Source organism: Pungitius pungitius, chromosome 6 (assembly GCF_949316345.1).
Source record: "Pungitius pungitius chromosome 6, fPunPun2.1, whole genome shotgun sequence".
In the NCBI taxonomy this organism is placed as follows: Eukaryota; Metazoa; Chordata; class Actinopteri; order Perciformes; family Gasterosteidae; genus Pungitius; species Pungitius pungitius.
In genome coordinates this window covers 21,110,982-21,128,419 of record NC_084905.1, presented here as the reverse complement: position 1 = coordinate 21,128,419, position 17,438 = coordinate 21,110,982, and the positions used below count along the sequence as shown (strand labels likewise).

Here is a 17,438-nt window from a genome sequence, read left to right as displayed (position 1 = left end):
GTGCACGTGACCCGGTTGCGCCGAGCCCATAAAAGCCTGCGCCCGGGCCCCCGCCAGGGTCACACCCGTGAAGCCGTGAAGATGAGGGGACTGCTCGCACTCGCCGCGCTGTTCGTGGCCGCTGCCGCCAAGGAGACGTTCCAGGGGTGAGTGGAAGGAAGGAAAGGTGACAGAGTGCTGACTCAGAACCCTCGGGCCCCGCTAGTCCACGTCGACGGGTCCTCGGGCGAGACACTTTAACCCCAGAATGTTGTGTGAATGTTGGATGGTCCCGATGGGCAGGCGGCCCCTCGCACGGTAGCTCCTCAAAGGGGCATCACCGATGCTTTTGTTTTTCTGAGGGACTTGCATCGGAGGAGTGTGGGTCTTACTTCAGAACCCGGTGTGTGCTCACTTCTCCTGTGGCCCGCGGCGCTTCAGTTGCGTCAAATGTTCCTCTTTTTTTTCAGTCACCAGGTGCTTCGCATCACTGCAAAGGATGAAGCTCAGCTGGCTCTCATCAAGGAGATGGAGGAGATGGTCCACCTCCAGGTCAGCGATTACCTGTTTGGGTCACACTAACTCCAAAAAAATGAAAAAGTGAGATTTCAACTTTTCTTTGTTGGGCCTCAATGTGTTCAGCTGGACTTCTGGAGGGGGGTGACCGATGTGGCGACTCCTGTGGACGTGAGGGTTCCCTCCCACAACCTGCAGTCCGTCAAGAGGCACCTGGAGAGTCTGGAGCTTGAGTACCTCGTCATGATCGAGGACCTGCAGGTACAAAAGCCACGAACAGAACCACGTGTTCTTGGGTTTCAGGGTCCAAAGCCATGAATAAGTGTTGTTCTCCTGCAGGCGATGCTGGATGAGGAGAAGGTGGAGATGGAGTCCGCCGCCCGCGTCGCTGAGCCCAGGAACACCGACAGCTTCGACTTCGCCAGGTACCACACCATCAACGAGGTCAGTGAACGAACGCTTTGTGGTGTTTTTCTATCCATTTGTATGAGTTTGTGTTCATATGTTGTCACTGTGAGTCTCTTTGCAGTTGGTTTGTCTCTCTTTGTGGTCACTTTGGTCCTTTTAGTGTTTCTTCGTCCTCTGCGATCTCTCCGTGCTCAAAGCAAATGCCGGAGAGATTATTACGTTGCATGCCGAGCTGTTCCAGATGATCCGCCCCTAAACCCTCTGTTCTGTCGTCGGTTCAGATCTACAGCTTCCAGGACATGCTGGTGGCGGAGAACCCCAACCTGGTCAGCAAGATCGTGATCGGTCAGAGCTACGAGGGCCGTCCCCTGAACGTGCTCAAGGTAAAACCAAACACACTCCAGTTATTGAGCAAGTGGATTAGTCGAGAGCTTTCTCGACAATATGGAGCCATTTGCTCATGAGGTGTTGACCGACTGCTTACCCTCCCGTCCCGTAGTTCAGCACCGGCGGAACGAACCGTCCCGCCATCTGGTTCGACACCGGGATCCATTCCAGGGAGTGGGTCACGCAGGCCAGTGGCACCTGGTTCGCCAAAAAGGTGCTTTGACGACACTCTGCGAGGTTTTGATTCACAGCGGGCCAACGGGCTAACGGGCTAACCGCGCTCCTGACCTTTCTGTGAGCAGATCGCGAGCGACTACGGACGCGACCCGGCCCTCACCGCCATCCTCGACAAAATGGACATCTTCGTGGAGATTGTGACCAACCCCGATGGCTTCTACTTCACTCACAACTCAGTGAGGATTTCACCGCCGACTGATTCACTGCCACAGGCGGAGGGGGGAGGGGGTGGGGGGGGGTGATTTTCGGATCGACAACGTTGATCGATGGTACTTCTTGTTTCCAGAACCGCATGTGGCGTAAGACGAGGAAGCCCAACCCCGGCTCCAGCTGTGTGGGAGTCGACCCCAACAGGAACTGGGATGCTGGTTTTGGAGGTAAAGCTTTGCACTGACGACTACGCCTGGCGTTTCTTTCCCTGGTGTCTCAGGAAGGGTTCTGAGGGGCTCTTTCTCTCTGACTGTAGGCGCTGGAGCCAGCGGTAACCCCTGCTCAGAGACCTACCGGGGCCAGAAGGCTCACTCCGAGCCCGAGGTCAAGTCCATCGTGGACTTTGTGAAGTCCCACGGAAACTTCAAGGCCTTCGTCTCCATCCACTCCTACTCTCAGATGCTCCTGTACCCCTACGGCTACACCACGACTCCGGTCAAGGACCAGGCCGAGCTGGTGAATCAAAAAAAAATCCCGCTCTTTGTCTTCGAACACTTTTTCACCCAGAAAAATGATTCTTGCTGTGGTTTTGGCCGCCATGTCAGAAGTGTGAGAACGCGCAGCAGCAATATGGGAATCAATCAATAGACCTTCATGTGTGATTCTCTTCCCGCAGCACAATCTGGCTCAGAAGGCCATCACGGACCTGGCGTCTCTGTACGGTACTCGCTACAGATTCGGCAGCATCATCACCACCATTTGTAAGCCCCGAGGAGTTCACTTCCACAAACGACATTTCATCTTACAGAGTTTCCTAAAGACCTCACTGACCCGCAATAGACCAAAATGAATGTTAAAAAGTCCCCTTCTGTAGGAAGAAATTCCCTAAACAGCCCCCCGTGTCCCTCACAGATCAAGCCAGCGGGGGCACCGTCGACTGGACCTACAACCAGGGCATCAAGTACTCGTACACCTTCGAGCTGAGGGACACCGGCCGCTACGGCTTCATCCTGCCGGCCAATCAGATCATCCCCACTGCCCAGGAGACGTGGCTGGCTCTGATGGCCATCATGGACCACACCCTTAAGAACCCGTACTAGTCTGTGTGTGTGTGTGTGTGTGCGTTGGAAGGGCCCGTGGAGAGGAGGTGACTGATATCACATCATCGCCGTGCGTCACCGCTCTTTAACGGATGAATAAAAAAAAGCCCACCTGAAAACCTGATGACTTTAAGTCGTTTTAATTGAGTGCAGTTATTCACATATTTATGCACATTTGTCTGCATTATTTCACATCTTTCAAACCTCTCTCTACTCACACCTGGCCCAACAAGATACAAAAAATGACTAAATACAAAATATAACGTATTGGGTGATGTTAATTTATTTCTCCCAATCTGATCCTGATCACAGGATTTTTATTTGATGCTTACGGGTAACATTTTTACATTTACCCTGCCATTACCCCGATGTGACCAGAATGCGGTTGTTTCATTATTCATCCAGTATGCAACTGGACAAAAAGGAAGATTTCATTTAAACTCATTGAACAAAAAAAAAAATCATTCAGTTGCTTTTGCCAACGTTGTGTCTCACTGAGAACCAGCAAACAATTAAACCCTTTATATCTGACACTCATTTACAAATAAAATCATGTGATCCAACTGGAGTTACTTTCTATAATTAGAATGTGAGCGTATCCAGAAAAGAAGATCAATGTATTAAGTCACTAATATGCCACCAAAAGAAAAAGGCAACACAGAAATACTGCTTATTAAATGCAACTTGTGTACACACACACACACACACACACACACAAAGGGGTTTTACATGAAGGCCGTCAGTTTAGGAATCACAGCAATGACAATGTGGAGAAAATTACAAAATGACTGCAGCTTTTCTTAATATTACGAAAAGGATCCTTATTTAAATGACATCCCATGTGATCCGTTACAGGTTCATTCATTTGTCAGCTGTCACACTGATGGACCTTTGTGAATGAAATGATGTGAAAGAGAAGAACAGATTCGAAGGGAATGACGTCATCAGCTGGTGAATGAAAAGTAATTAATGAGAATAGTGTGAACATGAAAAACGTATTTGAGGGCACTACATCAGTTCTCAGACGAGGCACCGTGCAAACATTGCGGCATTTATTAAATATTATAAGAAAAACAAAATGCTTCTGACATAAAGAAGTGGCGTTAAAATGAAACAAAAAGTCTGTGTTTCCATTTGTGTCCTTTCAGAGCGTGGTAGAGGGACGTGAGCCAACACTGTCTATAATGAAGAGGGCCTGGGGGGGGGGGGTTAGGTGTTATTTCCAGGCTCTGCTGCTCTGAACCCGGGCGCCGTCCCTCACGGAGCCGGAGGAACTCTGTCGGCTGCGAGCGCCGGACGCTTTGGAGGCGGAGCTGCTGGAGGACGCGCGCCTGGACGACATGCGGCCTGCGGGGGACACGCACAGCTTTCACCTCACTTTGTCACATGACGTCACGGAGCAAAGACATCGGGGGGGTGAGGGGGGGGGGTGTTCTGTACTCCACACGATATGCATCACGCAGCGAAATGGTGTTCAATTTATACACACGTGTGCAGTGTGTTCAAAGCATGGAGAGGCTCGAGTTAACACACACACACACACACACACTTACTGCTGGAGTTGCTGGGGATGAGGATCTCCTCCAGCTGCTCCTGGATCCTGGTGAGCTCGTCCGACGTGAACCGCCACCTGTCCTCCGCTGGCAGCGGCAGCGGCGGCGGCGGCGGCGCGGAGCTCCTCTTCGCCCTCAGCGAGGGGGAGGAGCACGAGGCCGGGATGGAGCCCGTCGTCATCCCCTCTGGAAATCTCTGAGCGATCACCTTTAAACCTGGGGGAGGGGGGGGAGGGAGGGGGCGACAGGGTCTCCTTTGAGAGGACTGTCTTTGCTCTGGATCGGATCACTTTTTCCTCTCTTCACTTTACCCCCGGAGAGCAGAAACAGGTTGTCGAACCCCCGCTGGCACATGGCGGTGGCCGCCTGGCCCGCCGTCCTCTCGTCCTCGTCGTACACGATGATGATCCTCCCCGCCGCGTTCTTCTGCAGAGTGCCGCGGGTTAAGTCCACAATCACAGATGGACACACATGCGCGGGTTTACTTTGTGGTGAGGAGAGAAAGCAGGTCAATGTTTTGTTGGAGGATACATATTCCAGCACGTCTTTGGTGTAGGGGTTCATCGTTCGGGACAGCGTGGCGATGGGGAAGCTGTGTGCTGTTGGAGGGAGAGAGAGACACAGAGAGAGAGAGAGAGAGAGACAGAAGGTTAAAAGCAGCGGGATGGAATCCACGAATCCGGCTCCGTGTATTTATTTGTTTTCTCCTCCTACCGCTGATGATGTGGCAGCGGTCGTATTGGTCGCGGTCCCGCACGTCCAGCAGCAGGTAGGGGCAGTCGGGGTAGGGCCCGATGGCGGGCTGGGGGCCGGGCGCCGGTGCCTCCCGGTGGTTCTGGTCCACGTTCATCTCCCCGACGCCACTGATGACACTGCGAGAGGTGAAGAGGATCAGGCTAAGTAGTGACGGGTCTCCCTTCCCTCCGAGAATCAGACGAGCATTAATATCCCTGATATAGAAATACACAATATTCTAATGTGGGTCATAAACCCTTTTTAAAATTCGTTCATTTCTTTCCATTCTTCGTTTGTTTTTTCATAGATATTTATTTCAGTCAGCAATAATGAACAATTGGGTATCGGTCATTATTTATGGCCTGCTTGGCAGAGAAACTTAAAAAAAGAAAAGAAGTCATTTAATTTATTGAATTGATTTTATGTGTTTAAACATCAGTTGGTGTGTTTAACCATCAATATGGTGTTAAATAGAGGTCACACTTAGATGTTGGTACACTTAATGGAGCCCACCACCACTTTCTCCTTGTGTGGGTTAACGCCCTACTTTCTCTCTCCATCTGCCCTCCCCACAGGGGGAGGTGCCGTGAAAGCTCTGCTACCCTCCTGGGGGGGGGGCAGAGGTGAGAGGGGACGCTGAGAACACGTTGAGGTTATTGTGTGATAAACGGTGGGGAAGAGGACAGGCGGACGTCCTAAGGGGGGGTAGGAAACTGGAGAACCCATGTGCTGAGGGGGGGCCGGGGGAGCTAGGGTTACAGGTGTGCTTGTGGTTAAGGCTTGGCATTGTAGTGTGAATACATGCAACAAAGTTAAGAGAAGAAGTTGTGCTTTTGCTGTTTACTGCGTGTAACAGTGAATGAAGATGTAGTTTAACATCCCTGATGTTGCCTTCAAACACATCATGTAGACCAGCCCAGTGAAATAGATACGCATTCATTCAGGGGGTGTAGTTAGTGACAGGCGGGCGTCGTGGGGTGCACAGCACGAGGTGCTCAGTCGGGCTGCAGAGGGGGCGGAGTGATCCGAACCTTAGTAGCGTGGACCTGGCGGAGTGGCAGGTTTCCCCGGCGTCTCCCGCCTCCTGGAGAGCAGGCTGCGGCGAGGCCTGTGGGGACCCGTTGGTGCGTTCAGACAGGCACTCCAGGTCCACGTCAGACGCCATGGACAGACGGTCTGCAACAACCACAGGGATCCACTTACTGTACCGCACAGTCACAGTAAATCTAGAACCAATGACATTGGAAAATCATCATTCGGGCAAAATACCTTCAATCTCGCTTTCATTCAGCTCCGATACGGAGGCCACCTGAAGCACCTGAGAACAAGAAAGAACGAAGGTCTAAGTGTTGTCTGTCCAGAACTATTCAACCAACTAGTAAATCGATTATGAATCAGTGCATACCGTCTGAAATACAGTCCACGGAAATAACGTAACTAATACAACACATCCATCTTTGACTAAACGAGTGCATCGATACTCACCAGTTGGGCAAACGTTGATACCTTCAACCGCTTGAAGATTTCATCTTTTCGATACCTGTAATCTGGGAATAGGGTTGGATGCTTGAATCTAGGTACAGTTACAGGAGGAAGGGAGCCTCAAACCCTCCATGACAGTGGAAGGGTTTAGTCTTTCCTGCATTAAACCTGGCACTTTATATTTTTTTAAAAATGTATATTTTGTCTCCATCATTCAACGCGACAGTAGTGTTGGGACTATTCCTAAAACATCATGTGTCCTACATGGCTCATTGAGTCCTTGGAGTGTCCTTCAGGAAGACCTGTAAGCGGGACACACACCTCAGGCACAGCGATACAGTTTGAAGACTTGGAAATGGTTTTATGTCAAACTTCAGTAAAAATACAGCCATCTTTAGGCAGACGGTTTCATTCTCGCTCCCACTGTGGAAAAATACACTTTAACTACATATTGTTTTCCCCCTAGAAGTCAGATTTCACAACACGTCAGACAAAAATCACATACAAACATCTGAGAAGTGCCTGTTGATACAAAATGATATAATTAAATGACTGGAATGGCATTCCTCGTCAAAATATCTAACGTTACTCACTTTTTTTAATATCCTCGAGTTTTTCCAGATATTTTGTAAGGCTGCACCCTGTTTTTTTAAAAAGAAAGTACATCAAAACAAGGCATTTATAGATCATTTCAGTCATAAAGAGGCGACACGAGCTTATCGGACAGAAGTAAACGTGTGTTCATTAAATGGACAGGATACCTGTGTCCAGCCTGGTTTTGACATGTTGATACTTTTCGTTTTTCGGTATCCTTTTTTTCATGTACTGCAAGGAAAAGACAACAGAACCCGGCAGTTGTGTTAGCGTGCCAGGATCTTAGTAAGAACTAACGTTACGTTCATTTAGCCCACGTTAGTTTGGCAGATGCGCTGCCGTGGATGGTAACTTAACACTGACCACGGCTAACCAGCTAGCATGCTAAGGTAGCTAACTTAACTTGTTGGACCACGGTGTAAGTTTACAGCTAATGTTACGTGCTGATATCGATCGGGTGATAGCACCAGTCAGCGGGGGAATAATACGAGGGACGCTGCAATTTAACGAGCATTACCTGCGCACTGCCGATACTCCGATTGAGCGACATCTTTTCAAAAATATGACACCAAACATCAACTACAACCGTTAACAATCTCCCTGATGATTTGTCATTGGTATCGCACGGGCCAATCAGAGGAGCTGATACTGCGCCCGGTCTCCCAGCGAGCATCATTTGACATGGCGTGCTAGTTGCTTAGCAGCGGTAGACGCTCCACCCAAATGACATGCCGCCTTCAATGTCACATGGAAATAACCGCTCCGTTTTGGGGTGATATTCGTGTTAGTAAATCCACAAGTCCATGGATTAGACGTGTTCAGGGACGTGTTCGCTGTCTCATGCTCTACATTTGATAACGGTCAGTTCCCATTGTGCTGTATTTTTATATGGATTCTTCACGTCGGATTACATTATCTACAAGTTTTCTTAGGTTTCGCGAATGCACCACCACTCCCTCCGGTTGCTACACTGCCAAGTCACAGGTAACCCTGCTATTCACCGCTAACTGTAACTGTAGGTGCAGCGGGTGTTGACATAGCGCCTTATGCATACACAACTCACGGTTGACGACTTTTTTTTAAATTATTAACTCTTAATGAAAAATAACGTCGCTCAAGGACTGTCGAGCGGAGCGCCGGGTGCTCCGGGTTCGACTGGTCAGGTCTGAGGCGGCAGCAGAAGGCGCCGTGTCCGTCATGGCAGAAACGCTGCGGAGCGGCGGGACGGTTTGAACTTTCTCCCTGACGACGTCAACTGTCCAGTGGCCGCCATGTCGTCTGTTATGGTGAGTGTACGCGCGTAATACTTCCTTAAATGGTATCCAGCGCGCTTGTGGTTCACTTTGACAGCACACACTTGTGCTAACTCAGTAGCCGCCGAGTTTCTCCGAGCTAGCAGGATTCCCCGAGTCTAACACACCGTTTGGTCCTCGCTACTAACTAACGTTACAAATATATTACGCTTAGCCTGTTATACCTTTTTATTATTATGCTTGAAGTTGTTGCTCGTTTTAATGTCTCTTCCAAAGCGTTGACCAAAACGCAACCGAGCAGTGACGTCACGCCACAGGGGCTCCTTGTCCTCGTTACGTTTCTGTCCCTCGCACAGTGCAAACGACTGGGACACTGAGCACTGAGTGTGCCTTGTCTCCTGCAGGAGGATCCAGCTCTGGAGAGACACTTCAAGGAACACAAAGATGCCGTCACCTGCGTGGACTTCAATCCAAACTGCAAACAGCTGGGTAACATCTGCCCCCCCCCCCCCAACGAGCTTCACACACTCACAGATGCTACATGGCAGCAGATGGTTGCCTATGATCACACTGTATCACCCCCCCCCCCCCCCCCCCCCCCCCCCCGTGTCCCTCTAGCCTCGGGGTCAGTGGACAAGAGCCTGATGATCTGGAATCTGGCTCCAAAGGCGAGGGCCTTCCGCTACGTTGGCCACCAAGACTCCATCACCGGCGTGCAGTTCTCCCCCTCCGGTGACCTCGTGGCCACGTCCTCCAAGGACAGAACGGTCCGGCTGTGGACCCCTTCCACGTAGGCCCGGGTCCCTTTTTTCTCTGCTTTCAGTCAGGAGCTCTGTGTCGCTACGCTGCTCGTCATAACACAAACCGTGACAGCCGAGGCGCCGCGCCCCTTGTTTCACCGCGTGTGTCCGTGTCTCACAGGAAAGCGGCGTCCACGGCGTTCAAGGCGCACACGGCCGCCGCCCGCAGCGTGTCCTTCTCCCCCGACGGCCTCAGACTGGCGACGGCGTCCGACGACAAGTCCGTCAAGGTGTGGAGCGTCCACCGGCAGAGCTTCGTCTGCTCCTTCACCCAGCACACCAACTGGGTGCGCTGCGCCAGGTACCCACAGCCCCCCCTCCACTCCCCCCCTCCCCCACCTCCAGATTCTCCATCTATTCCGGGCAGTCGTAGAGAGTCGTCTCTGGGTCTCTGGTTGCTGCAGGTTTTCTCCTGACGGGCGTCTCATCGCGTCCTGCGGGGACGACGGCACCGTCCGGCTGTGGGACACGTCCACCAAGCGCTGCATCAACTGTTTCACGTACCACGGAGGGTAGGTCCTCGCAGCGTCCCGCCACTCTCCTCATCTTTATTATTGTTATTATCATAATCATTCAGGTTTGGTCCTTTCAAAAGTAATTGTGCTTGACATGACATGACTTTTCTTTTAATTATTTTTCACTGAATAGTCTTCTGGCCCATAGATGGCAGTGTTTTCTGTTATTGACACATCAGAGTAATGAGTGTTTTTGGTTGTTGTTGTTTATTTTCTTCTTCCAGAAGCGAAACGTTTGTCGGTTTCAACTCTAGCGGCACCTGCGTGGCGTCCTCGGGGGCCGACAGTTCCCTGAAGGTCTGGGATCTACGGACCAACAAGCTGATTCAGCATTATCAAGGTCTGTCTTCATGTCGCACCTATAGCCAAAACTAACCATAACTGCCACCTGAAACGTCCCCGCTAGTACCCGTGTACCCAGACTAAATGCTGCCAACGATGGATCAGTCCACAGTGCGGGAATCAACAGCTTCTCCTTCCACCCGTCCAACAACTACCTGATCAGCGGCTCCAGTGACGGCACCGTTAAGATCCTGGACCTGCTGGAGGGCCGCCTCATCTACACGCTGCACGGACACAACGTGAGGCCACAGCTCACTGAGACATGGCTCCCTAATGCAGCCTTATCCTAAATACAGAATCATTTGAGTTTATTATCTGCGTCCAAACCATTCATTTAATTTACCGTGAAACCATGGACGCGTTGGACTGAAATTCACAGATTTAACTTTTTATTCTCATTTCAGGGCGCTGTATTGACTGTAGTGTTCTCCAGGGCGGGAGAGCTCTTTGCCTCGGGGGGAGCCGGCGGTCAGGTTGTTGTTGTTGTTGTTGTTTTCATCACGTTTCACAATTAGCGACTTAAATGTTCCGTTCTGTCTGCAGAACGTTGTTCATGGACGTTGTGCCGGTCGTCTCCATCCCGTAGGTCCTGATGTGGAGGACGAACTTTGACACCAAATCCTACCAGAACGTCCTGCAGCAACACAGCCGGAGGTCCACCCCGGATCCCCCGCCCCACGTGGCCGACATCCACCCCAGAGGACCCCACCTCCACCTCCCCAAGGCCTCAGCCATTCAGGTCAGTTCAGCTCCAGCGTGACATCTGGTCAGTCCAAAGACGTGCGACGGTCTCGGAGCAGCTTCACGGGACCTTGCGTCCTCCTCCTCACAGATCAGTCCGGCGGTGGCAGACACTCGGTCCACCGATCCGCTCGTCGTGGAGTTCGGCCGATCAGCGGTAAGCCGGCAGAGGGACGCCACCGTCGCAGAGACACACGCGACCCGACTCCCACTCGGGGTAGGTGGGAAAATCTATTACACACAATCCTGGAAAAGGGAAAATCCAATTGAAATGGTTTTATGGAGAAAGTTCTACAAATGCATCAAAAACATGAAAACAACACAACAACGTAAGAAAAGCCGCAAAAGGAAATTTCAAGTTCACGCTGCGGCCACCAGGTGGCAGTACAGACCTCGTGTCTGCAGCAGGGTGTAATCGTATGAGTTTAAAACTGTTGTATTCCTTCCATGCATTTGGCCACAGCCGCCTGGTAAACTCCTCGTGTGTTTCTTTCACCTCTGACCCTGTAAACGGTGCGTCGCGTGGACCTCAACTTGTAACGCAGCAGATCCTGGATGCAAATCAGGCGTAGAGAACATTCATTGAGGCAAATGCTTCCTCAACTGGTTATCCTTTAGGTCTGTAGACATGTTGAATCAAACTTTTTTTATTTTTTTTTATTGACCTTAACTAAGCAGTTGCTGAGCTGGTGTTTTGTTAAGGGCTTAAAACTGCGACTATAATCCGGGGAGATAATTCTTCTACACAAAGACCCATTCCAGGGTGCGCCTGGTGGGACAGGACCAGGGTTGGATGGAGCTGGTGTCTTGGCACAGTTTACATGGTTAACCTATAGAATTATTGAATGTACTCCCATGGAGGGAGAGGGAGAGACTCCCCCGCGGGCCGACGCTTTGGCCTCAGCGGCTCTAATAAGAGACGAGCGGGAGTTCTGGTAGCGTGTTTAACTCGCGGCTCCCTGTGGTCACACACACACACACACACACACACACACACACACCGACAGCGAGGAAGCATGTATCCGCCGGGTCGGAGATAATCCTGCTGTGTGTGTGTGTGTGTGTCTGGGAGTCATTCCTGGTTAAAGCATCCCCCCCCCCCCTCCCCTGGTGTCAGCTTCGATGTCCATCACTAAGGATCTCCTCCTCCTCCTCCTCCTCCTCCTTCCGATGTCCTCAGAGTGCTTTCCCTTCCTTCCTCCCCCCCCCTCCCCCCTTATGCCCTAATGGGTCCCAGCGTGGGCGGGAGAGAGGAAGCTGGCGGAGAGGGAAGGGAGATGCAAGCGGACCGAGGTGGGAGGGGGAGAGAGAGGGGGGGGGGGGGCCCCGCTGACCTCTGCCTCTACTCCTCTCCGACTCTTTGTTGGACTGTTGAAATTATCTCCTAAACGATTAACCGCAATTCATTTCCTCCTCGACGCAAAGTCAGAGCTTTGACCTTCTACTGGTAACTAACGCCTCTCTGCTTTGTCGGCGAGGCCGCGGTTTGGCATCAGCTTGTGTTTGTGTTTTATCTTCGTCTCCGGCGCACACAAAGCACGTTTTCACCAAACGTTTCAACCCAAACGGCTGCTGAGCCCTCGCGTGTTTTCAGGAGACAGCAGGAGGTTGGATTCGGTTACCGGCGCCGTCTCCCGTGTCCCTGCGGATGTTCGCTGTGACGCCAGTCTGACCAGACAAGGTGTCCTCTGGTGTGTGTCTGTGTGTGTGTGTGTGTGTGTGTGTCCCTCCCACTGTTAATCTGTGGTCCTGATCACATGTGAGGTACTTTAAAACTGCTCTTCTGTCAGTGGTAGGGACCCTATTCCGGTGCATCCACTGCATAAATACAAAGCCATCAGCATGACCGTGCTTGTGGAAATGCAGCGTGTACTGTACTAATGCGTCTACGTTTACACCCCCCCCCCCCTCCCTCGGCCCCCGTTCTGGCTTCCTGTGCAGTGGGAGGATATTGGATGGCCCGGATGTGTAGATACCAGATTTAAGTGCTCTAGTGGAGAAGTCGAGTGACAAGACACGACGGAAATGAACTAAACGTAGTAACATTGCTCCAAGGGGGCAGGGGTGGGGGGTTGTTCACTTTCCACCAGGACAAGGTCTCCCAGAGACACACACACACACACACACACACTCTCATTCGTAGGGTGTCTCCTGCTCCTCTCGACGTGACACTGCGGCGCCCTCCTCATTGAAGTCATTGACGAGAACCAATCCACCAGAAAAAAAACGGCGTGATGCGTCCTGCCCGGCCGACGGGAGCGCCCGACGGGCGTCATCGGGGCGCCCCCCCCCCCACCCCCACCCCTCTGTTCTCTCCGCCGCTAGAGCTCCCTCATCAAAAATAAATAGAGGAGGGGAAGCCTCATCACTAATTGAAGAGGGTTCTCTCTCCGCCAGTTGAGCTCTTTGGACTTCTCTCCGATCCGTTGCATCTTTTCTTCTTGAATTTTTAAAAGTACAACATCTTAAACTCTAAATAATGAGAGGCTTTTTAGTAGTGATAATGGAATTGCTTGTTGTGAATCTTGCATTTTTGGAGGATCGACACGGAGTCCATGAAGGCCTCGTTCTGACTGAGGGTGAGAAACATGGAAGCATGTGACTGGATGAGGACGCACCGCTGTACAGCCAGTAGAATAACCTTCTAGTCCCCCCCCCCCCCCCCACGTTGTGACATCAGTACTCGAAGGGCTTCCTCCATCCCTTCACATCCGATCTGTTCTCTGAGGGATGGACTCTTGCGCTCAGGGAAACCAGCCCACGGGCCGTGCACGAGGCTAAAAATACCCCGGCAGGTCTATTACAGGTACCTGACACCTGAGAGGCCAACGAGGACGATGTGTGGACCAGGGATGGATCCTTAGGAGATTCAAATAGAACAGGGTGGAGGAAAAAACAAAGAGAACGAGGGAACACGTTTTCTTTCTTCCTGATAATTTGAGTTCTCTGTCTTGTGCATCTGGTCTCAGTGATTTATTTATTACACGAGTGGATCCGACCCGGGGTCGCGACCTCTGTCTCGAGGTGCAGCAGTAACTCAACACTGCGCCCCCCCCCCCCCCCCCTCCCTCATAGTCCACCTGTTAGGAAGTCATTCGCCCCCCCCCCCCCCCCCCCCTCTGATCCCTCCTTGTACGTCCAGTCTATTTCATATTTTATGATGGTTTCTTCTTGTTTGATTGGCTTAGCGTTGGCCGTGAGACGCTAAGTGTGGGAACATGTAAAAAAACGTACCCCCCCCCCCCCCTTAACACGCTGGCTTATTCTGGGGGGGGGGATTAGGGGCTAGCCTTGAGCTCTCATTGTCTTACAATGGGACAATTAGAAAATTAGCAGCGGGGTTGTGCTGAAGCGAGTTCCCACAGGTGCTTTGCAGTCCTTGTGGTATTAGCTTAAGTGCTAAAGCAGATTAGCGGGCATTTGTGTTGCAATGCAGCTCAATCCAATCCCCCCCCCCCCCCCCCCCCCACCCCTCCTCCCCCCGATGGATACCCGCCTGTTTTTCAATGTGTTTTGATACGTGAGAGATCTCGTTGTCCTTGTTCCATTCCGAGGTGTTTTTGTGAATTCTTCTTCTTTTCTTTCATTTATTTCTCAAAGGCAGATCCGGAGTATTTTCCTTCTGTTTGAATCAAAATGGAAGAAAAAGAAGTTATTGATTTGAGCGCCTGAGCTTGAAAGCGCTGTGAAGTGGTGTGTTTCTCAGCGTTGAGGCACGCAGCCTTCCAGCCCGTCTGTAGAAGAACAGAACAACCTGTGAATGTCACCGTGGTAAAAGATGGGTGACTCTGTGGAGATGATTAAATGAGTGACTCCTCCTGCCGAGTTCATTTAGCTTCTCATCTGTTTAAGCTACGGACACACTGACAAAATGTTGTGTTTAAGGGTGAAGGTGAACTTTTGTAAAGGGAACACGCCGACCACATCCTCCCTCTGTCCCTGTACACGTCCACCTTCTGTCCACCTGCTGTGCACCGAGTGTCCTGGTGACCGGCTGCATCTGAGTGGCCCCTTCCAGTCACTTATCGTCAGGAGGTCCCGTTTGCTGCTCTGATGGATGCGTGGCCTCAGTCTGCACTCACCGCCGCTGTCCTCAAACATCTGGTGACCTCGGGCCAGGAGCCAGGTGCTCCTCTGGAGTATTATTATATAGTATTATATTATATAGTACTATTATATATTTAGCAATGACCTTTTTGAAAGGACCACGGCTGAGAGGAGTCAGAAGAGCACTGTTGCACGTTGGAATAATCACGTCTGGGCACTCGATTGCTAATCTTTGTTTTGTTTTTTTGGCGAAAGCACAAAGAATGCAGAGATTACCAGTTTGCCGCTTCCGCTGAAACGGGAGACAAAGGAGTGTTGTTGAAGATTAGAGGAGGACGTTTGTTCACAACAAGACCTGCAGCTTAGTTCGCAGCAATTGATTTTGTGGGTCGCGTGATCCGTCCTTAACGTAGTTTTCTTATTAACGTAAAGAAACACAAACCCAAACGCTGCGATTCTTCACCAGAGTGATGCGTTGAAGGTTGCTCTTAATGAGCCGCTTTTCTCTGTCGATTTATCTAAAAACACCTGTTTGATGGCTGTTTCCATGAGTAGGACCGTCAGCGCGCACACACACACACACACACACACACACACTCGTAGTCCTCATGTGCCCCATTGTTGGATGCCTTAGCTCCTAAAGGAGGATGTCAGCCTATTTTAGCTCTCTGATCCAAAGTCTGACCTGACCTCTCGGTGCCACCTGAGGACAACAAACAAACCTTCACGCTGACTGTTCTTTTGCCAATATTTAGGTTTTCTGTAAACCTTGGACAATGTTTCTCTGACGTGAATGAAATGGAAAAAAAGGAGACAGAATTTTCATCCGCTCTCGTGACGTGAAACTGAACCCCATCGACCGTTCCTCCATCGTTTCAGCACTCGCGAAAACAAAAACCCACACAAGAAGCACACAGATATGGAGCGACATGGACCCCCCCTGGACGACCCCCCCCCCCCCCCCCCGTGGACCGACAGGCCTGCCTCTTGTTCCTCCCTCTGGTTGGAGGCTGAGAGGCAGGACCCGAGATCAAAGCCCACAAAGCCCACCTGTGGCTGTCTGCTCCCCCCCCCCCCCCACCCCCCGCCTGCATTGGGAATGGCAGAGACGCAGCATGACCTCTAACCCCCCCCTGCTAGCCCCCACCCCCATCTTGTCTTTCCAAGGGCCCCCTCTCTCAGTGATGCCGCTCACTGGTGGCCGGCCTCTCTCTGATCCGAGCAGCCGGCCCCTCTCGTCATTCTGTTCGCCAGCTGCCGCAATGTGCCCCCCCTTGCCCCCCCCCCCCCCCACACACACACACGCACATTATAGAGTGGGGGCCGTTATTGACATCTCCATTTGCTGACTCGATGTGGATGGATCCTTAGAATCTCTCCTCCTCTGGAATGCTACGCTCCTCTGATTTAATTTGGCTTCCGCTCCTGGTTGAGTTCTTCTCATGAGGTGGATCTACTGAACGTGAGGGACAACAACCGCTGCGTGATGGAGTTTCTTCTTCCCGTCCTCCAGTACGGACACGACCTACATCCCGCTCTGGATTGTGGCATTTGTGTTGTTGTTGTTGTTATTTAGTTCTCTTGTACTCAGATGTTTCTGTTTGGTGCAATTGTCAATCTGACCACCAGATGCCGCCAGATCCAACTTGAATATATTTAACACAGCACAGAAAGAAATATTTTATGTTCTGATTTAATTATAATGATCCCACTTATAATCATGGGAACTTTCATGAATGATATTCTGAGCCCCCCCCCCCCCCCCCCCCCCATCGGCCACATGCCATCAGTTAATAATGATCCAGAGGGAATTTACCATCCAGCCCACCAGGAGCAGATTTGTACGGTGGAGAACATTCCGGTGCATCCAGCGTTGACTTCTCATTCTTTTTCATTCAAAAAGGGGAATCTATGTATTTTCACGTCAATACTCCTCGTTGTGTTCTCACAATACTCGAGTGAGGTCAATGAACCTTGAAATTTCTAAGCCCACCTCCGCTTTGTCTCGCTGCCGTGGATTTTGATTTGAGCCAGCATGTGCGGGAGGGAATGTCCATTAAAATGTGAATAATGTGGGTAAATCTTACTCAGGGGCTTTAAAATGGGCTAATCCCATGCAAAGCCACAATGACGCTCATTCACTTCCTTGCTGTGAAAGGATTCGCTTCTACTTGAGACTTTGGTGGGAAGGAAAGGGGGGGGAAATGAGTTTCTGAACCTCTCAGCGAGAAGACTTTGGTGCTTTGGTGATCCGTGTCTCTGTGAAGTTCCCCTCGTGTCTTCTGGGTGACGCCTCCAGGAGGAAAACGTTTGCACCCTGAAGACGGCGAGTAGCGACTCAAGACGCGCCTTTTTTTTTTTAACACGGTGAATCACAGCGAATCAAGGATTTCGCAACCTCCTAAATATGTTATGTCTCTGTTGCCGTGGGAACGGCCAAAAGCAGAGCCGTTATTCGTTGAAACCCCCGCCCTCCCCCGTTTTGGTGTCTGGGCGTAGTCCCTCGTCTCTGTGGACGACCAAGAGACACGAGGAGCCGCTTGGCTGGGAGGACAGAGTGGAAGAGGAAGTGTAGTAGAACGGGGGGGGGGGGCGACTC

The 17,438-nt window shown here is 51.2% G+C and overlaps 3 protein-coding genes across 3 annotated transcripts; 2 read left to right on the top strand and 1 right to left on the bottom strand.

Annotated features, from left to right (window-relative positions):
* Nucleotides 1–2,828, top strand: cpa5 (carboxypeptidase A5). The gene is made up of 11 exons (XM_037452156.2): nucleotides 1–146; nucleotides 450–531; nucleotides 622–756; nucleotides 835–939; nucleotides 1,185–1,286; nucleotides 1,403–1,504; nucleotides 1,593–1,703; nucleotides 1,814–1,904; nucleotides 1,994–2,193; nucleotides 2,354–2,438; nucleotides 2,590–2,828. The coding sequence occupies exons 1-11, from the start codon at nucleotides 82–84 to the stop codon at nucleotides 2,775–2,777; spliced, it is 1,266 nt and encodes a 421-aa protein (XP_037308053.1). The 5' UTR covers nucleotides 1–81; the 3' UTR covers nucleotides 2,778–2,828.
* Nucleotides 2,753–7,744, bottom strand: cep41 (centrosomal protein 41). The gene is made up of 11 exons (XM_037452157.2): nucleotides 7,659–7,744; nucleotides 7,309–7,372; nucleotides 7,141–7,188; nucleotides 6,551–6,612; nucleotides 6,335–6,383; nucleotides 6,097–6,241; nucleotides 5,045–5,202; nucleotides 4,862–4,929; nucleotides 4,642–4,756; nucleotides 4,331–4,546; nucleotides 2,753–4,124 (listed from the first exon to the last, which is right to left on the bottom strand). Exons 1-11 carry the CDS (start codon nucleotides 7,689–7,691, stop codon nucleotides 3,994–3,996), a joined length of 1,089 nt encoding a protein of 362 aa, XP_037308054.2. The 5' UTR covers nucleotides 7,692–7,744; the 3' UTR covers nucleotides 2,753–3,993.
* Nucleotides 7,745–7,904: 160 nt separating this feature from the next.
* poc1b (POC1 centriolar protein B) lies at nucleotides 7,905–11,207 on the top strand. The gene is made up of 10 exons (XM_062563003.1): nucleotides 7,905–8,427; nucleotides 8,799–8,883; nucleotides 9,013–9,184; nucleotides 9,316–9,495; nucleotides 9,599–9,706; nucleotides 9,934–10,049; nucleotides 10,157–10,290; nucleotides 10,456–10,524; nucleotides 10,638–10,790; nucleotides 10,884–11,207. The coding sequence occupies exons 1-10, from the start codon at nucleotides 8,413–8,415 to the stop codon at nucleotides 11,205–11,207; spliced, it is 1,356 nt and encodes a 451-aa protein (XP_062418987.1). The 5' UTR covers nucleotides 7,905–8,412.
* Nucleotides 11,208–17,438: the final 6,231 nt, after the last annotated feature.

What these genes read in the sequence shown, in the direction of transcription:
- cpa5 (XM_037452156.2), top strand. Translation starts at nt 82, where the DNA reads ATGAGGGGACTGCTCGCACTCGCCGCGCTGTTCGTGGCCGCTGCCGCC. An exon ending in GTCCCCTGAACGTGCTCAAG is followed by an intron (nt 1,287 to 1,402) that starts GTAAAACCAAAC and finishes CCCGTCCCGTAG; the next exon opens with TTCAGCACCGGCGGAACGAA. An exon ending in TCAAGGACCAGGCCGAGCTG is followed by an intron (nt 2,194 to 2,353) that starts GTGAATCAAAAA and finishes CTCTTCCCGCAG; the next exon opens with CACAATCTGGCTCAGAAGGC.
- cep41 (XM_037452157.2), bottom strand. Translation starts at nt 7,691, where the DNA reads ATGTCGCTCAATCGGAGTATCGGCAGTGCGCAG. An exon ending in GGAGTATCGGCAGTGCGCAG is followed by an intron (nt 7,373 to 7,658) that starts GTAATGCTCGTT and finishes TTTTCCTTGCAG; the next exon opens with TACATGAAAAAAAGGATACC. An exon ending in CATCCCCAGCAACTCCAGCA is followed by an intron (nt 4,125 to 4,330) that starts GTAAGTGTGTGT and finishes TGTCCCCCGCAG; the next exon opens with GCCGCATGTCGTCCAGGCGC.
- poc1b (XM_062563003.1), top strand. An exon ending in TCCAAACTGCAAACAGCTGG is followed by an intron (nt 8,884 to 9,012) that starts GTAACATCTGCC and finishes GTGTCCCTCTAG; the next exon opens with CCTCGGGGTCAGTGGACAAG. An exon ending in AACTGGGTGCGCTGCGCCAG is followed by an intron (nt 9,496 to 9,598) that starts GTACCCACAGCC and finishes TGGTTGCTGCAG; the next exon opens with GTTTTCTCCTGACGGGCGTC.